The 13,609-nt window shown below is 39.2% G+C and overlaps 1 protein-coding gene across 2 annotated transcripts in view; it reads right to left on the reverse strand.

The window, feature by feature from the left end:
• The window catches only part of rbm33a (RNA binding motif protein 33a), a 167,729-nt gene that overhangs the window by 67,600 nt on the left and 86,520 nt on the right, over nt 1-13,609 (reverse strand). For both annotated transcript variants that reach the window (XM_068008257.1, XM_068008249.1), the window contains exons 11-13: nt 8,963-9,086; nt 8,396-8,715; nt 6,783-6,953 (exon numbers count right to left, since the gene is read on the reverse strand). In XM_068008257.1, coding sequence (XP_067864358.1) covers nt 6,783-6,953; nt 8,396-8,715; nt 8,963-9,086 — 615 coding nt within the window. The remainder of the gene's footprint in view (nt 1-6,782; nt 6,954-8,395; nt 8,716-8,962; nt 9,087-13,609) is intronic.

The following is a 13,609-nucleotide window of genomic DNA, read 5'->3' on the forward strand; positions in this document are numbered from 1 at the left end:
TAAAGTAGAAAAACATCCCAAAGTGCTTGAAAAGCATAAACAGACACAAAAAAAAATTGATACTAGGAGATATTAGGCTGGGTGACTAAAAACTTGGTCAAAGAGGTGGGTTTTAAGGAGGATCTTAAAAGGAGGAGAACCATTTATCTATTTTTAAAACCACATAAAAATATTAAAGGAAGGACACGATGGCTGAAATTAATTGTGGGTGTCCTACAAATCATTCCCCATAACCATCTGTAAAATTTCTTCTAAAAATCTAACGAAAAAGACTATGAGTTTTATTCCTATTCATGGAGACTGCGAATTAATGGCGTTCTCATCGCAATATGAAAAATGATGCTACAGCCAGCCCAAAAATCCCGACGTCACATTGCATTTATTTCTAGTGCACAGCCTGCGAGATGAAGTGACAGACCACTTGCAACATTACCATCACATAAGCAATCACATTCTGTGATTTGTAAACTATTATCTGAGGCCATTCTTCTGTAAGTAACCACAAGTTGCAACAACAAAATAATTTCTGGCAACTTGCTGGCAGCTGAAGCTTACCAGATGTCACAGGCTACATAAATATTAATGATACACTAAGTGTATAATTACCTGCAGAATTTTGCATTCAGCATAAACACACCAACTTGATTATGTTTTTTTATATATTCACTGGTTTTAAAATTTAACGGAGATGCAAGTGCTTTTAAAACCAAAGGCTTCGTTGGAATGCTTTTTCCAGCAATATTATTTTGAACTGAAGTTATATATTACAATTGTGTTAAACTAAAGATCTAATAGGATCCTGATTTCAAATTGGTGTTTTTGGCAATAACAAGAAAGGTAACAAGTCAATAAAACTAATTAAAACAAGTTACTGTATAAATGATAACATATTTCATACTGTCCAAGTAGCACTGTCACTAGGATTTCAATAAAATACAATAGTAGGTGTTCCAACCCACTCTGAAGTCCTTGTTTTGTTCTTTTTACTTCTTTCTTGCTCCCCTTCTTTCCCTTCAATTATTGCCCATTTTTGAATACCTTCCATTAGTTGTTTATTCCTCTTGTTCTTCAATTTTCTCTTCTACCTTCTGTCCTTTGTGATTTAATTTTAATTCTGGTTGTCCCAAAACAAGTCCCATAATCACATTAGCCTTTTCCCTTGCTATTTCTACAGGTTGAGTCAACTTCATGCTAATGGAAGTGGAGTTTACCCATGTCCTCAGCAAAAGTGAAACAATGCTATAGTTGCTATAGGTTCTGGAGCAGTTGTACTCTTGCTGTGCAGCATGTGTAAGCCCCGGTACCATTAATACGCAACTAAATCCCTCTCAAGCTATTGTTTTATTTTGTTTGAACCAAACAAATGGCACGTGCCCCCTTTTACAAGGAGGACACCGTTAAATCAAGTGGCTCACAGTAAACTAAAAATGTGCGCAAGTTTAGAATATTATTCTATTCTGAGTCAACGAAAACAAATACATCCGGCGGTGCCTGCCGGTCGCAACCCGCTTGAAGTGAACCAGTAGACACCATGTGATCCCACTCCAGGGTCACCTAGGCTTGATCGAGTCATCGGAAGAGTGGCAAGCATTCAGAGGACCCCCTCCCCTGTCGAATTTTATGCATCCTGGGCTTGTGGGTGGCGACTTTTGCCAGGCCCAGGAGTAGACCAATCAGGAGGTTCATCGACCTACTTTTTTTTAATACACACTTTCCCCATTAAGGGAAAGGTTTAAAGTTCCTTAGTTGAAACTTGTGCACAAATATAAATAGTGAGTGACTTTACTAAAATTTAAAGAAAGCCAATACTCAGTGTTAGATATACTGGAGAATGTAGCCGCAACTGTTACTCGGGAATTTATTGAAAGCAAAATCTTCAAACTTGTCGACAACAAAATTGAAGGCTAGCCAAATAATAAGTCACAGTGCAAACAAATTCAAGATCTGAAACTGTTGAGAAACTGAGCCTGTAGATGGCAAATATAGTTCATTATAGGCAGATAGAAGATAGTATGGGAAGAAGTAATTAAAATAGGGTGTGCATGTGTTGAATTGAATAGAATAGTTTACTGATCAGGAAAGGGACTTGGGTGGTGTTATAGAAAAATAATTTAAACCATTGGCCCCAGTGTATAGATATAATGAAAAAAGAGTATTGAGTGCATTAGCAGAGGCTAATCGAGAGATAATGTAAGATTCTGGTTGGACCTCATCTGGATTACTCAGTACCATTAGTCACCATATCCTAGGAAGCATATTGTGTTTTTTGTGAGGTGGCAGTGAAAGAAACTGAAGTTACAGGCAAATATTGAAGTTAGACTTGTTCTTGTTGGACAAGGACAACTTGAAGGTGGCCAAATACAAGTTTCCAAAATTACTCATGGGATTGGTGAATCTGACCTAGACAAAAAGGTTTCAAAAATCAGGGGGCACAAAATTCAGGCAGGACTATTTCATACAATGGCTAAAATACATACAAAATAAGGGAAGGCTTTTTAAAGTGAAGAGTATAAATGATTTTTTAAAAATGGGATATAATAGGAAGCCTAGAAAATGGAGTTGAGGCTAACTAAAAAGGAGGTTAGTTGATTAGATCAAATGACCTTTTCTTATTCCTAAAATGTCCTATGCTCCAATAAGCCTGCATCGATTTTTATTCTTGCGCATTTTACTGTACGTCAGTTTCACCGTCCTTCATATTATGCTCAGCCTTTGATGCCCTGAAGCTGCAGGCCATGACGCTTGATTGACTGGCAAATTACCAGAAACTGTTTGTTTGCTGCAACTTGTGGCTAACCACAGAACAAGAGCCTCAATTGATAGTTGACAGATTGTACAGAATGCAACTGCTTACAAGGTAATAATGTTGCAGTCTATGTCTGGATGCACTACACTGGAGACCACTTCCAGTAGTGGAGGCTCTGCATGAAACAATGATATATAGTCAGGATTTTCAGGACGACTCCACTAACATCATATCCCTTCTCCTAAGCAAACAAAACGGTAGAACTACTGAACTGAAATAAAGCTGATAGAACTTTGATCAAAAAAAAAACCTACTTGTTCTTAAGAGCAGTATTATTTTTCTTTTGCAGAGAAAATGGAGTGGCTGTGAGTCACCAATAGTTAAATCAAACCAGCCTATAATTTCTCACTGATAATACTTAATACTGCAGCACATCCCAATAACAGAGCATATACTTACACTGTCTCTGTTAGAATTCTGCTTCCAGGGTAACCAAGCACTTAAGCAGATTATAAAAGCTAAAGCGACTAATCATAGAATCATAGAAAGTTATGGCACACAAGGAGGCCATTAAGCCCACCGTGTCCATGGCTGCCGAAAAAGCTATCCCGCTTTCCAGCATTTGATCCGTAGCTCTATAGGTTACGGCACTTCAAGTGCTCATCCAAGTACTTTTTAAATGAGTTAAGGGTTTCAGCCTCTACCACCCTTTCAGGCAGTGAGTTCCAGACCCCCACCACCCTATGGGTAAAAAAATTTCTCCTCAGCTCCCCTCAAGTCCTTCTACCAATTATTTTAAATCTATGCCCCCTGGTCACTGACCCCTCTGCTAAGGGAAATAGGTCCTCCCTATCCACTATCTAGTCCAGTCATAATTTTATATACCTCAATTAAATCTCCCCATAGCCTCCTTTGTTCCAAAGAAAACAACCCCAGCCTATCCAATCTTTTCTCATAGCTACAATTCTCCAGCCCTGGCAACATCCACGTAAATCTCTTCTGTACCCTGTCTCGTGCAATCACATCTTTCCTGTAACGTGGTGACCAGAACTGTACGCAGTACTCAAGCTGTGGCCTAACCAATGCTTTATACAGTCCTGGCATAACCTCCTTGCTCTTATATTCTATGCTTCGACTAATAAAGGAGAGTATCCTGTATGCCTTTTTAACCACCATATCTACCTGTCCTGCTACCTTCAGGGATCTGTGGACATGCACCCCAAGGTCCCTTTGTTCTTCTACACCTCCCAGTATCCTCCCATTTATTGTGTATTCCCTTGCCTTGTTTGACTTCCCCAAATGCACTATCTCACACTTCTCTGGATTGAATTCCATTTGCCACTTTTCTGCCCACCTGACCAGTCCATTGATATAAGAACATAAGAAATAGGAGCAGGAGTAGGCCAATCGGCCCCTCGAGCCTGCTCCGCCATTCAATAAGATCATGGCTGTTCCTGCAGTCTATAGCTTTCCTCCTCACTGTCAACCACATGGCCAATTTTTGTATCATCTGCAAACTTCCTGATCAAGCCCCCACATCCAAGTCCAAATCATTAATACATACCACAAAAAGCAAAGGACCTAGTACTGAGCCTTGCGGGACCCCACTGGAAACAGCCTTCCAGTCACAAAACTTTACCCTTTGCTTTCTGCCACCGAGCCAATTTTGGATCCAACGAGCCACTTTCCCTTGGGCTTTTACTTTTTTGACCAGTCTGCCATGTGGGACCTTGTCGAAAGCCTTGCTAAAATCCATGTACACTACATCAAACGCATTACCCTCATCGACCCTCCTTGTTACCGCCTCAAAAAATTCAATTAAGTTAGTCAGACACGACCTTCCCTTAACAAATCCATGCTGACTGCCCTTGATTAACCCATCCCTTTCTAAATGACGATTTATGCTGTCCCTCAAAATTGATTCCAATAATTTGCCCAACACGGAGGTTAGACTGACTGGCCTATAATTACTCAGTCTATCTCTTTCTCCCTTTTTAAACAACGGTACAATGTTAGCAGTCCTCCGACACTACGTCTGTAGCCAGGGAGGATTGGAAAATGATGGTCAGAGCCTCCGCTATTTCCTCCCTTGCTTCCCTTAGCAGCCTGGGATACATTTCATCCGAGCCTGGTGATTATTCTACTTCCAAAGATGCCAAACCCTTTAATAATTCCTCTCTCACTATGTTTATCCCATCCAATATTTCACACTCCTCAACTACAATGTCTGCACCGTCCCCCTCTTTTGTAAAGACAGACAAAGTATTCATTAAGAACCATACCCACAGCTTCCGCCTCCACACATAGTTTGTCTTTTTGGTCTTTAACAGGCCCTACTCTTTCCTTAATTATCCTCTTGCTCTTTATGTATTTATAAAACATTTTTGGGTTTTCCTAAATTTTCTTGCCAGTATTTTTTCATTCCCTCTCTTTGCTTTCCTAATTTCCTTTTTAATTTCACCCCAGCACTTTCTATACTTGTGCATGTCCACAGTATTGAGCTCTTGGTGTCTGACATGAGCTTCCCTTTTTTGCCTTATCTTAGTCTGTATGCTCCTGGTCATCCAGAGGGCTCTAGATTTTGCAGTCCCACATTTTTTCTTTGTGGGAACATGTTTACTCTGAACCCCTTGAATCTCCTCCTTGAATGCCTCCCACTGCACTGACACTGATTTACCTTCAAGTAGCTGTTTCCAGTCTACTTTTACTAAATCACATCTCAGCTTAGTAAAATTGGCCTTTCCCCAATTTAGAACTTTTAGTCCTGTTCTATCTTTGTCCTTTTCTATAACTATGCTAAATCTAACTAAATTATGATCACTACCAGCAAAATGCTCTCCCACTGATACTCCTTCCACCTGCCCAGTTTTATTCCCTAAAACTAAATCCAGAACTGCTCCCCATCTTGTTGGGCTTGCTACGTACTGGCCAACAAAAGTTCTCCTGAATGCAATTGAAGAATTCTGTGCCCTCTATACCTTTTGCACTGATTGTATCCCAGTTAATATTAAGGTAGTTGAAATCCACTATTACTGCCCGATTGTTTCTGCACTTCTCAGAAATTTGCCTACATATTGCTCTTCTACCTCCCTGACTGTTTGGGGGTCTGTTGTACACGCCCAGTGACTGCCCCTTTTTTGTTCTTTAGCTCAACCCATATGGCCTCATCTGATGATCCTTCCAATATACCATCCCTCCTCACAGCCGTAATTGTTTCTTTAACCAATATTGCCACCCCTCTCCTTTTTTATCCCCCTATCACGTCTGAAAACCCTGTAACCAGGAACATTGAGCTGCCATTCCTGCCCCTGTTTAAGCCATGCTTCTGTAATAACTATGATATAGTACTTCTATGTGTCTATTTGTGCCCTCAGCTCATCTGCCTTATTCACTGTACTCCTTGCATTGAAGTATATACCATTAAGCACTGCCAAACTCCTTTGTTGTCTAGTTTCTAACCTTTGTTTCCTCTGCCTTCCAAACTCACTTACTAATTTTCTGCTTTCCATTTCCAGCTCTGCTTCTCTCCCTTCTGAATCAACACTCAGGTTCCCATCGCCCTACCAAGCTAGTTTAAACCCTCCCCCACAGCACTAGCAAATTTCCCCGCAAGGATATTGGCCCCAGCCCTGTTGAGGTGCAGCCCGTCCGGCTTGTACAGGTCCCACCTCCCCCAGAACTGGTCCCAATGCCCCAGGAATCTAAAGGCCTCCCTCCTTCGCCACGCATTCATCATCTCTATCCGCCTATTTCTGTACTTGCTAGCACATGGCACCGAGAGTAATCCGGAGATTACTACCATTGAGGTCCTGCTTGTTAATCTATTTCCTAACGCTTTAAAATCTGCCTGCAGGACCTCATCCCTCTTTCTACGTAGGTCGTTGGTACCAATATGGACCACGACCTCTGGCTGTTCACCCTCCCCCTCCAGAATGTTCTGCAGCTGCTCAGTGACATCCATCAAATCAAAATTTAAAATGAGGATTTTCCACTTTATGACTTGACGGATTTTTTTTTAAAATAAGAAGATGCTCACATGTCGAAGCTTCATCACATTCTGCCGCTGTGGTCGTTGAAGTCGCTTGTCATTTACAGACGTAGGAAGAATCTGTAAGTGCGGCCTAAACTGGTGTGGAGCATTAGGAATGATCGGCTGGGGAGAACAGTTATTCTGGTGCTGTGGTAGTGGCTGCAGCTGCATGGGTGGCTGAAAGGCAGAAACAAGTCAGGAGTTGAGATTCCAATACTAGAAAATCATGTTCTCCGTTTTGCAAGATATATGCATAAGTAAAAGAGCAGCACGTATGTAGATTAGAGAAAGTCATTTGTTCCTTACCCCTATGAGCAGCAAGAACTGCGTACAACAGTCCTGTAGCATGTTAACTTTTTTTAAACTGACATTGCACTTTTGCTATATTTTCCAAGAACTGGCAAAGTTTCTTGTTTTAATTCCATCAGGAGTCCAATCATAAATCTCACTATGGTTCTTCCACTTTCTCTCTACCCTCTCCACATTCTAAACAGCCAGTTACTCATTCCACATCAAATGCATGCCAATCATTTTCATTTATTCCAGGTTTAGTTAAGTATGTGCATTAATATTTAAATATGGTTACAAATATGCATGCTTATTGCCTTGACATAGGGTTACAGTTAAAAGTGTGGATAGAACTTGCACATAATCAAATAGTGCTACAGTGAACATATAATAATGTTCAATAACCACATCAAAAATCATATCTGCAATAGTTACGCAAAGTGTACAGGTAAACATTTCATTGTTCAATTTACAAAAAATATGATCTACAAATGCTACATAATCTTCAAATGATAAAATATTAAACTAAAAACTGAGTATGTAGTGTATCAAACTTCTATTTTGTGCAAAAAACAAAATGCTTTTTATATAGTTTTCTGCCAGATTTCAATAAAGTGTACTCTTAACTCAAGATCACTTAATTTAAACTATCTGATAATTCTCTTACTTTTCTGTGTTATTTGCAGTGCTTAATTCAAATTACTGGATAATTCCATTTTATTTTAACGCATAAACAACCCCAAATATCAGCATTAAACTGCTGAGCTCTATCATTTAAGCAGTAGAGGGCGCCCCTACCTTCCTCAATTCTGCACCCCAGGCATTTTCATAGTAAACATTAATTTCACATTTGATACAAATCCAGTAAACAGATGACACTTCCAGACACATTAGAGGGGCCATATTGTCACTTATTTGAATATTTATCGCCTAGTAAGATGCGAATTTTGGCACACAATGCCAAAAGCTACAAACACCTAATAAGGAATTGGATATATACTTGAAGGGAAAAAATTTGCAGGGCTACGGGGAAAGAGCGGGGAATGGGGTTAACTGGATTGCTCTTACAAAGAGCCGGCACAGGCTCAACGGGCCAAATGGCCGCTTTCTGTGCTGTAACCATTCTATGATTTTATGAAATTGCTTCTTGCACACAAACTTATGAACAAGTACATGGTTTAATATCATCAGCTTTCTGCCTCCTACACAAGAAATTATTTCAAAATCTCCATTTAATGTTTATAATATTTTGCTAACCATAATTGCCAGAACTAAGGTTAGATTCTCATTATTCTGGTTACTCACTTATTTACCAAGTGCTTTTCTCATACCTGCATATTTTGTTGAATGTGGGGTGATGGTGGGAACGGCTGTCCAGGGCCTTGTGGGAATTGTTGTCTTGGAGGAATAAATGGTCTTGGATTCAATGGACCAGGTTGGTTAAAGGGAGGCATCCCCATATGACCCTGGGGCTGAAGACTAGTCCTTATTGGAGCTTCCCTTGAAAACATGTGATGTTGCCCCTGCTGGTTGAAACCTGGACCTGGATGGCTGTACACCATGGGTGGTTGCAACGGCATAGCATGATTGTTCATAAGTGGGGGAGGAGGACTCCGCTGCTCAAACATATGTTGTCCTTGGAACCTTGGTTCTGTGAATTCAAACATGCATTAACATTGTGTCGAACTGTACTGAGTTAATACTGCCTCTAACATTGTAAACTAACACTTTAACCGTTAATTATTACAGAACACATAATGAAATTGAATATCCAAGATCACTTTTTTTTTTTACTATGTTCGTAATTTGCATCATTCCAAGAATATATTTTCTGCAACCCTGACTATTTTTCAATTGATGGTGACTTTTGTCTTTAAAAATACCTCCTAGTTACTTACCACCAATGAAGAAGGGTTCTCTGTCTTGAGGGTGTGGTCCTCTCCACGGCTCCTGAAGAGGTAGCCTGGGTGGTTGATTAAAGTTAGCAGGGACTGGAATTGGTGGTTGAAATTCTGGAGGACTCTGATAATGAAACAATACAGCAGTCATACGGTTGCACTGAATCTTTCCTTTCAAACGATGAGATTCTGGCTCCTCATATATCATTTTCTCAGGCCAGTTAGCACATCCAACATCTGATAAGTCGTAAATTAGTCTACACTATCAGTACAAACCAACTGATGGCCAGCCTGGATCACCAGATTATCAATTTTCATTCCTAAAGGGATTCAATGCAATCAGCAGATCTTATCAATTGACGTACCAAATTTCTACTGTCTCAATTCCTAATTCATCCATGATTCTCAAGATTGGGAAACTTAAGTTGTCATCTATTTACTTCTAATGGTTTTAAAAAGCATAGGACAATGAAACCCAATGCATATAGATTCAGGGAGTGAGCAGAGGGTTAATTACTCCACCAGTTTGATCAGCAATTTACTTGTTTTAGTCTTCTGCAGGCGCGCAAAGGGATTGTCTGTGTCATCAATTCATTAGACATTGTGAATAGCTCATCATACATTGCACTCACATACCGCAGACTGACATAGACACACACACACTGTTTTTATCACCCCTCTCAAAGAAAATAAGCAAGATAAGGCTGCTTTAATCCTTTCGCAGAATAAGACGACATTTGGCTTTCTCATTTTATCCTCGCATAGTCCCTTCCCAGTTAAGAAATTAACCTTTTTTGGCATATGATCCTTATACAAATTGTGCTTTTGCTTTTCCACCCTGTGTTAATTATATGATGTTATCAATGGTAATCCATCTTTTCATATGGAATGATGGCACTTGCTTTCAATGGTAAAAAACAGCTAAAACTTCACATAAGGTGCTCAACAAAAAGTTAATCAACTACTGAAAGAAGGTATAGCCAACCAAGAGGATCAAATGGCTATTATACCACTTATCAGCTTTCTCAATAGCTTCAGCTGTATAGTCACGAAACCTTTAATTAAATACCTTAACAACATTGTTGAAATCTTATGAATTGTTCAACAAATTAATAGTGTCCGTCTTCAAGGCAGGCATTTATTATTAATCCTACTTAAAATGTAAAATAGTTATACGTGAAAATAAATCTGATAGTGGGTGAGCACAAGTTAATTCAACTGACTGTCACTGTTTGAAGAAAAAAGGCAAAACCTAAGTAAATTAAATGACTGCTATACAGCCTGCATTACTATTACAATACACAGTGAAGGATCTTCAGTTACTGGATATAGATCCCCTTATCTTTCAGACCAGAAGTGACAGTATCAAACGCTTGTGAGAAAAAAAAGATGTCATGAATAAACCTGTACGCCTATCTCTTTACATTCACAGTGGCTATATACACTAGAGTGGTTATTAACCCCACAGAGACAACCCTTGGGCATACATATTTTTGTTTTTATGGAATTATATAAATACAGGATCCCTTAGATCTTTATTTAAGTTCCACATTTGCAAAAAAGAGTTAACTATTGCTTTCTAAATGCTAATGTTAACTCCAGCTCATTTATATTAACCAAGTGCAAGGCCTACTGAGACTCAACACATGACAGTTCATTAGAACAGTTGTAAATCTGAAATTTAAGAATTAGCCTACAATTTAAATAACCTTCACACTAGGATAATTTTCTATCCAAACTTCCTTTGCTTCAAGATGAGCTAATGAGGGCAAAGAGTTGGAAGCAACTATTGTAAATGTTTCACTGTGTATCTAACATCTATCAGCCTGAATCTTCATTATAATAATCCAAGTATACACACTTTGCAAATGTTAAAAAGACAAATAAAAATGGGAATAAGGCACATTAACCTTAATTACCATTTTAAGCTCTACATTCACTAAGCTGCCGTTTCAAACAGAGAAGTTTTAAGTCTTTTAAGCTGCTCTCCTACATACAACTGCAAGCTAGTGAATTTGATACGCAAGACTGAATTAAATTTTTTTTTTTTAAATGGTATTATACTTTTACTACTAATGATAGTAATTACCTCCTGTATGGAGAATAGTTGCAGGCTTCAGGAAGGCATAGGCAAGCTGGTGAAAATGGGCAGACACGAAGCAGATAAAATTTAATGCAGAGAAGTGTGAAATGATGCATTTTGGAAGGAAGAATGAGAAGAGGAAATATAAACTAAATGGTACAATTTTAAAGGGAGTGCAGGAACAGAGACACCTGGGAGTTTCACATGCACAAATCTTTTATGGTGGCAGGACACATTGATAAGGCTGTTAAAAAAGCATACGAGATCCTTGGCTTTATAAATAGAGGCATAGAGTACACAAGCATGGAAGCTATGCTAAATCTTTATAAATCACTGGTTAGGCCTTGACTGGAGTAGTGTGTCCAATTCTGGGCACCACACTTTAGAAATGATGTCAAGGCCTTGGACAGCAGAGGTGATTTACTAGAATGATGTCAGGGACGAGGGACTTCAGTTATGTGAAGCTGGGATCGTTCTTCTTAGAGCAGAGAAGGTTAAGGGGAGTTTTAATAAGAAGTATTCATAATTATGAAGGGTTTTGATAGAGTTAATGAGGAGAAACCGTTTCCACTGGCAGGAGGGTCGGTAGCTGGAGGACTCAGATTGGAGATAATTGGCAAAAGAACTAGAGGGGAGACAAGAAGAGTTTTTTTTTTAAATGCAGTGAGTTATGATGATCTGGAATGCACTGCCTGAAAGGGTGGTGGAAGCAGATTCAATAGTAACTTCCAAAAGGGAATTGAGTATATACTTGAAGAGGAAAAATGAGGAAAGAGCAGGGGTGTGGGACTAATTGGATAGCTATTTTGAAGAGCTAGCACAGGCACGATGGTCTGAATGGCCTCCTTCTGTGCTGTATGATTCTATGATTACCAGCTTTCTCGTAAACAAACCATGCAGAGTAGATGGATTGTTTTTAATGTGTATATTACACGGAACACTAGACAGGATATTAATATTCTGATTATTTGTTATCTTGAGCCTCAGCTAGGGGAATATCCAAAAATTCCGCAGGAGCTGGTCACCTTCTGGTAAACCATCTAAGTGACCATTATTCCTGTACGAGCCTTAACGGTATCAGCAGGCCATTCAACTGCAGGGACATCACAGTGAAGCCAAATCATGTCCACATGCGCAATTCCAATTGAGGCTGCTCAATAACAATCGGGAACCTTGGCTAATTTATTCCTCAGTAACTAGGCCAATTGAATCGTGCAGCATTGTTGACAGAGATCAGCCAACTCAGCACAACCTGGGCATTGAACAGAGATAACCCTGGCCTGGATGGTTCAGCTTTAATTCGCTGTGCCACTAGAGGAGCACTGATGAATTTTTATTTTACTAGACATACTCTTCCATGCCCAGGGTTTTAAAAATGTAAATAGTACATTTTAACAAGCATGTCTTCACCATATAGATATGCCAATAATAATAAACTGGCTTTCAACAAACATCCTAAAACAATGCATTATTTTCTCCCAAGATTAGTTTTCCATTGACAAAATTACTCTTTTGCATTTGCGAAGCTCAGAATTACAACATGCTTAACACCAGAAAACATTGTAAAATAGCAAGAATTTTGAAGGACTATTCCTGAGCAAGGCTCTACAATAGCATCATTTTTCAAGTATTCATGAGAAAAATAATCCACCTTCTTGTATTGCTTTCTTTTGGTGTAATTTAAGAGACTTTGGTGCAAACAGAGTTCTTTTACTTAGCCTGATCCCGACACCTCTGCATGAAATGCTCTCTTTGGAGCTGCAGCAGATGCAGAAAACTGAAGGTAAATGAAGAACCAAAGTTTCAGCACCAAATCTCAGTGAAGCTGCGAAGGTAGTGGCCTCAATCAGGAGACTGAAATTCCTATCAACCCTTGTCACCATGAATGCTGGGATAAGGCCACTTATCCCCAAGCTGCTAGTATATTTCTTCAAAATAATCAACGGTTGCAATGTTACCAGCAATTATATGAACAGGAGGTGCCATACATCAAATACCTTTATATCTTGCATGAGAATAAAAATGGCTGATTTTTATTCTCAAGTAAATTTTGTATTTCCTGATCTTCAAATAAAACATTCACACCCCTCAAATACAAACCATATTCTGTATAGCTACATTTAGCTCTGCAGATGGAAACCCGTGGATATGATTAAATTTGATAGTATGATAATGTATGCTAATCATGATTAATCAGATGCCTGGTGGCAAATGGAAGTTGCTTGGTATTATGTCACCTGCATTTTAAATTGTGCACTGTATACGCCAGTCTGACAGTATTTGACAGCTGGTGGTATCTAATACTGCATCTGCTCTCCTCTGCCCAAGATCTGATGAGAGAAAATGCCCATCATTCCTTTACCACCTATCAAGGTTATAATTACATGGCTTTCCAAAACATGGCTTGAAAACACAAAATACTAAGGCTGAAAGCTTACACTACTCAGAACACAGCTCTGCCTCATTTTAGCAAGGTCCATAACCTAAATGAAATGTAATTTGCTGCAGCAACCTTGTTCATGCTCAATTTGCATAAACTGCTATGAGAAGCTCTACCCAGGAAG

This window comes from Heptranchias perlo, chromosome 2 (genome assembly GCF_035084215.1).
Source record: "Heptranchias perlo isolate sHepPer1 chromosome 2, sHepPer1.hap1, whole genome shotgun sequence".
NCBI lineage: Eukaryota > Metazoa > Chordata > Chondrichthyes > Hexanchiformes > Hexanchidae > Heptranchias > Heptranchias perlo.